Below are 6,249 nucleotides of genomic sequence, written 5' to 3'. Positions count from 1 at the left end.
TTGAAACATCTTAAATAATCCAATTTATTTATTGTCAATAAAAAAATTAACAAGTCTAACTCAATTTAGTCTCTTAGTTTTGATTGTATAATCATCTTTTTCTTATAAAAAAAAGTTGAAATTAAAAATAAAACCCTCATCTCTTAATCAGCCAAACAGTTTCAAATTATACATATATACAGATTATCCTAATAGTAAAAGCATGCTTTATTTTGTCATAGTCTACAGTCCAAAAACAAGTTTTCAGTAAATTTGACAGAGATTGAAAATGAGATTATACACTAAATTAATGAGTTTAGATATTTAGCTACAATGACAATCTTTCACACACAGCAATGATCTAACAATTTTGTTGCTGTTAAATAAATGATTCTTAAATGTGAATATATGGTGTCTAAATCCAAAATGATATGATTATTTGATTAGAAATTTGACATGAGTAACAGAATTAGAGAAAAATAGATGAGTTGGTAGAGAAGGGTAGTCTTGTAAGAAAGTAGTCCACACACATGTACCTCACTGCTAATTTAGTTTAGTTTATTATGCCATTTATGCCGCTGACCTTTCTTCCCTGCCCATCTCTTCATTTATAATCTCTCTCTCTTTCTCTCTCTCACCATAGTTTCTTCTCTTCATTGTGCTATATAAGTAAGAGCAAAAGCTACTACAGTCTTTAGTGCTAGTTTCATCTTGCAAATGGGACGATCACCATGCTGCGACAAGGTAGGTTTAAAGAAAGGACCATGGACTCCAGAAGAAGATCAGAAGCTCTTAGCTTATATTGAAGAACATGGTCATGGAAGCTGGCGTGCCTTGCCAGCAAAAGCTGGTACCTCACACTGTTTTTTGTTGTTGCTTTGGTTGTAATATTGCTTATGTAGTGTACATAGTAACATGTAAAAAGTACATGTTCCGATGTAGTTGATGTTGAAGTGAAACTGCTTGTGCTGTTGTGTGTGTCTGTGTTTAGGACTTCAGAGGTGTGGCAAGAGCTGTAGACTAAGATGGACCAATTATCTTAGGCCTGATATTAAGAGAGGAAAGTTCAGTTTGCAAGAGGAGCAAACCATCATTCAACTCCATGCCCTCTTAGGAAACAGGTTTGTTTTGGCACTTTTCAAATCAACTCTTTTTGCCTCTAGATGCTTAAATTCAATTTTCTTTACCAACAATGTTCTAAACTCAAGACCCATTATGGAGTTTTTTTGAAGATGTGATGCATTGTTTTTCCTTCCATTTCTTTTTGTAAATGAAAGTAAATTAAATGGATCATGTCACTGTTTTTCACACTGACCTCAACTTGTTATTTTATTCCCATACTCTCTCCTCACTAGCTTCATGAATCATTCATTCATTCATTCATTCATTTTGGGTGTGGAGCTATAATTTCTTTTCTGTTCCTGTGCCCTTCCTGTGCAGCAGAATGTCTTAAATGCAGTGACCTCTCAATTTCTTCACCCAACTATTCCAACCCTCCCCCAACAAAAATATTCAGAAACTGTGCTCTGTGCCATTTCCTTAAATTTTTCCCTGACATACAGGTTTATTCGAGGTGAATCTTAATTGCAAAATAATATATATATGTTATACACATCTTCTTCTGCAACAAAAGCAAAAATTCAATGCCATGTATGTGATTATCTAATTCTCTCAACATGGCACCACATATGCATACATACATACATACCCTTCTCATTCTCTCTCAAAAATCAAGTCACATTTTATATATATATATATATATATATGTGTATTAGCATTAAATGGTTAACTAAAATCAAACACAACAATAATCTGGTTTAGTAGTAACTTTTGGAACATTAGGGCTTTATTTAACATTGGCATTTTGTGGTGTGTCTGCACTATGCTTGTGCTGTCGTTGTACTCAGGTGGTGTTTGTAAGGAGTTTAGAAGATAAGAGTCTTAAACACACATTTTGTATAAGGTTGAGATATCCTAAAATACCTTGTTTATTCATTTGTTTTCAGGTGGTCGGCAATAGCAACACACTTGCCAAAGAGAACGGACAACGAGATCAAGAACTACTGGAACACACATCTAAAGAAAAGGTTAACCAAAATGGGAATTGACCCTGTCACACACAAGCCCAAAAATGATGCACTTCTCTCCAGTGATGGCCAAACCAAAACTGCTGCAAACCTCAGCCACATGGCTCAGTGGGAGAGTGCTCGTCTTGAAGCTGAAGCAAGACTAGTGAGAGAATCAAAACTACGTTCACATTCACTTCAGCAACAGATTGGAAGCTCTTCTACATTTGCATCATCATCTTGTGCATCAACTTCAGCTTCAGTTCTCAACAACAACAACAAGCCAGAAGCACCACCTCCGCCGCCGCCGCCGTCGCGATCCTCCCTTGATGTTCTCAAGGCTTGGAACAATGGAGGTTGGTTGAAATCCAGTGAAGGGAGTGGCGCCATTGCAAGCACTGTTGGGGCAAGTGGGGACCTTGAGTCTCCTACTTCCACGTTATCATTCTCTGAGAATGCACCACCAATTATGAACAATGCAATTGGAGGAGAAAGCAACAACAATGAGAACGCAATGCCTATGATTGAGTTTGTGGGAAGTTCAACTACTTCTCTTGTGAAAGAAGAGGGTGAGCATGAGTGGAAAGGTTATGATAGTTCCATCACCACTTTTAGTTCTGGTTTGCATGAGTTCACAATGTCCATGGAGGGCACTTGGGAGCACGAGACTCTGAGGACTAATGCCTCACATGATGACATTGTTGAAGAAGGATTCACCAATCTTCTCCTCAAGACAAACTCAGAAGATCCAAGTTTGTCTTCAGAAGGTGGAGGAGAGTCCAACAATGGTGATGGTGGCAGTGGCAGTGGCAGCCATAGTGATTTTTACGAAGATAACAACAACTATTGGAACAGCATCCTCAATTTAGTGAACTCATCTCCTTCTCATTCTCCTATGTTCTAATGTTAATTAGGTGAGGAAAACGGATCATCTAAGCTTGAGTTTTTACCTAATTTTGTTAAGGTGAAAATTGTGTTTATCTCTTACTTCGTTACAAGTATTTACAAAAATTTTATAGGCCCAAGGTTTTTAATGAGATGAACACATATTCATGTGACAAGGTCTAAGTGAAAATTCTAACACAAGAGTTTGCGTGTTGGAAAGGGTATGTGTTGGAAATGGTATCTGATGAAGAAGTTAAATATACCACTACAAGAAAATCATTAAATAGAAATTGATTTTAGAGGTCAGAATAATTAGTTGTTATATTGACTAATCAGAGAATTTTTAGAGACTAAACAAATTATTGATTTCTAAGTTAGTTTCTATTATCGATAAATAGTTTCAAATTGGTATCAAAATTTGGTGACTAACTAGATACCCATTTAAAAACTATTTATTAATAATATAAATTAATTTAAAAACCAATAATATTTTAGTCTAAAAATGGTATTTAGTTTAGTCAATATAAAAATTAATTATTTTTTATCTTTAAAATTAATTTTTATTTAATGATTTTTTTATAGTGTATATAAGGAGGTGGTGAAAGTCAAATCCAAGTCAGAAATGGTTGATTTTATCACCATAAAATGAAGATGCTCATCACAGAAACATGTGGAGTTGCATAGAGTGGTTTTAGTTGATGCTTTAACAGAGACTATTTTTTATTTTATTTTATATTTTATATTTTTCTTCCATTGGAAGTGTGTTATTGTAATTGTGATGAGATAGGTAGTTTTTGAAAACAGCTCAGAGGTTGGTCGTTTCCAGCATCAAATGTTTATATGAATTTGGGTTTGATTTTGATCTGTTTGAATGGAGAATGTGCAATTGGATCTGTAGTCAAAGTGATTGGAGACAAGAGTGTCTGCGAATTAAATGACTTTTACGCCAAGTAATTAATTTTCCGGTGTTTAAACTCTATACAAAAAATAAAATTCAATAAAGGAAACATTTAGTATGCTCTTTATTGCTGTTGGTTTCATGTCGCATTCGTGCTTTTTAATGTTTATATTTTTTTTAAGGATATTAATTTCCAATTCACCTTATCTTCAAACTAAATATTTATTCACTTCTACAATTATATCACTCTTTTTGTATCGTCTCAATCAATTTTATTTAGTTCCTCAAAAATTTAGAATAAGTTTATTTTGCTTGGTTGTTACATGTATATGTACTTTATAAAGGTGGAACCAAATAAAAAAAAATATTTTGAAAAAAAATTCTCCCTGAACTCGAAATATATATATTGTTTAAGATACTATTTTATGAAATAAGGGTTTCAAATGAATTCTCGATTGGAAAAAGTAAGAGTATTTATTTGGGTTAACTTTAACTTTAAACCGAACCATTTAAAATTGGTGGTTGATTTACCTATCATATTTATGATTCTTAAATTTAAATAAATGTAATATTTTTTTGTAATTTTGTTATAATTTAATTTATATAAGTTAAGTGTAATAGAAGATGTTGTTTAACTTTTTAATGAAAATATTACTTAACAATGTTTTTATTTTTTTTCTCAACAAATAATAAAATTAATAAATGAGATATTTAAGGGATGTCTCGACTCTTATACAGAAAAGCATTATTTGACAGCCAAAATTTTACTTTCATAATTCATGGTAAAATACTACACATATTTTTCGTTTGATCGACAAGGAAAAAAAAATCTCAACCACTTCAGGATGATCAAACCCTTATACCGAATAAAACATAACACAAAATCCTTACGTTTTCCCTTATAACTTGCCAACAACCCTACAAAAAAGCAAGCAACCCAACCAAGTGAAAAGCCCTATAAATACAAACTAACACCTCAAATCCATCATACTCAAACAAAAGGTCTTGTAGTTCAAAGTCACTTAATAAAAAACATACAAATAGGATCAATGCACCAATCAGAATAAGAAAAGCAAGCAGATACAAATTTAGATGTAACACTAGACCATACCTTTAGTTGGACTAAGGTGAATATTTCAGAATGATCAATTACTCCGTCTTTAAAAATGTGTTTGTTCATATGTTTTCAGATTTCACCAACGACTGCAAAAGTTTAAAATGTAACAAATGTGAAGCAGAATCATGATGGTCTAGAGACGCCAACCCCAACCAAGTGTAGCACTGGTTCCAAACTAGCCAAACTCTACATACAAAATACTTCACATATACTCAAGAGTTAGGCTTACAAACCCACATTAGACTATTCCAATAGGCCTTCAAATTCATTCCAGAAGCAACACCACCTGGTGCTCGTCGAATATTGAATGTATCTCGAACTAGTATTTGTCCAAAATGACTTCAAGAGGTATATATTGTTTTCAACACCAAAAGCAATTGATTCCTCTTAGTACAACCTTTGTGTAGTTCTTTCATCGATTGTTTCATATTCAATGCTGCAAAATAATGGATGATAAAACCCCTGAAGAGTAATTTGTAGCACCGTTCAATGTTATTATGCTTTCACTGACAACAAAAAATGCAACAATGTTGGATATAGTATCCTTTATAAATCACCCTAAACCATATTAACCATCTACCTACACCTGTAAAAGGAAAATACCCAACCTCCCAACATCTCATGGTAAGACCGAAGATAAGTATGTACCAAAAAAAACTATTTCGTAGACATAGATAAACTAATTCCATGTGTTTTATAGTCTTTATTCCATGTGTTTTATATAGTCTTTATTTTTTTCTATAGATTTCAAACAAAAAAGATTATTAAAACACCAGTCTGGGTAAGAGAAGTTTGTTGATTTTTGTTTACCAGAAATCCATGACCAAGTTTTCAATTGAGCAAGGAAATTTTTTTTCCAAAGGATCAGACCTAGCATTCCTGAAAATATTATTATTTCTTTGTCTCCGGATTTCTTCAATAATGGTTATCCACATGTATCCCCACACTTTATTTGAAGTTGTATTTAGTCTCAATATTGTGACCTAATTGAGATGATGTATTGGTTTATAGTGCAAAACAATATCCTTTTATATCCAATTGTAGCACAAGTTCTAAACTACCTTAGCTATAATGCAATTAAAAACAAATGGTTTACAATCTCCTCTTTGTTACCGATAAATGTCATTTCATACTAAAAGATATTATGGACTTTAATTGATAAAATAGTTATAATTCATCCTCTAATTTAGGAATTTGAACAGTTTTACATATTTTTTGATTGTGTGATGAATAAGAACGATTTATTCCCAATTTTGTATTATTTTTAGGAATTTAAGGAGAGATAAAGCAAAAGGATATATTAT

At 32.8% G+C, this 6,249-nt stretch overlaps 1 protein-coding gene across 2 annotated transcripts; it reads left to right on the top strand.

Annotated features, from left to right (window-relative positions):
- The first annotated feature begins 416 nt into the window (after positions 1 to 416).
- On the top strand, positions 417 to 3,790 carry LOC137836914 (transcription factor MYB16). Of its 2 annotated transcripts, XM_068645708.2 has the most exons (3): positions 417 to 829; positions 971 to 1,100; positions 1,986 to 3,790. In XM_068645708.2, exons 1-3 carry the CDS (start codon positions 697 to 699, stop codon positions 2,947 to 2,949), a joined length of 1,227 nt encoding a protein of 408 aa, XP_068501809.1. In that variant the 5' UTR covers positions 417 to 696; the 3' UTR covers positions 2,950 to 3,790. The 2 variants fall into 2 exon arrangements, with proteins under 2 accessions (XP_068501809.1, XP_090157939.1); XM_090301813.1 differs by lacking the exons at positions 417 to 829; positions 971 to 1,100 and adding an exon at positions 1,134 to 1,552.
- The last annotated feature ends 2,459 nt before the right edge of the window (positions 3,791 to 6,249 follow it).

This window comes from Phaseolus vulgaris, chromosome 4 (assembly GCF_051622355.1).
Source record: "Phaseolus vulgaris cultivar YP4 chromosome 4, ASM5162235v1, whole genome shotgun sequence".
NCBI lineage: Eukaryota > Viridiplantae > Streptophyta > Magnoliopsida > Fabales > Fabaceae > Phaseolus > Phaseolus vulgaris.
The sequence above is the reverse complement of the archived record's forward strand: the minus strand, read 5'-3'. Positions and strand labels throughout refer to the sequence as shown.

Bases quoted from the DNA above. Each gene is read 5' to 3' on its own strand.
- LOC137836914 (XM_068645708.2), top strand. From the start codon at position 697: ATGGGACGATCACCATGCTGCGACAAGGTAGGTTTAAAGAAAGGACCA. The intron at 830-970 runs GTACCTCACACT...GTCTGTGTTTAG, and splicing joins TGCCTTGCCAGCAAAAGCTG to GACTTCAGAGGTGTGGCAAG. The intron at 1,101-1,985 runs GTTTGTTTTGGC...ATTTGTTTTCAG, and splicing joins CATGCCCTCTTAGGAAACAG to GTGGTCGGCAATAGCAACAC.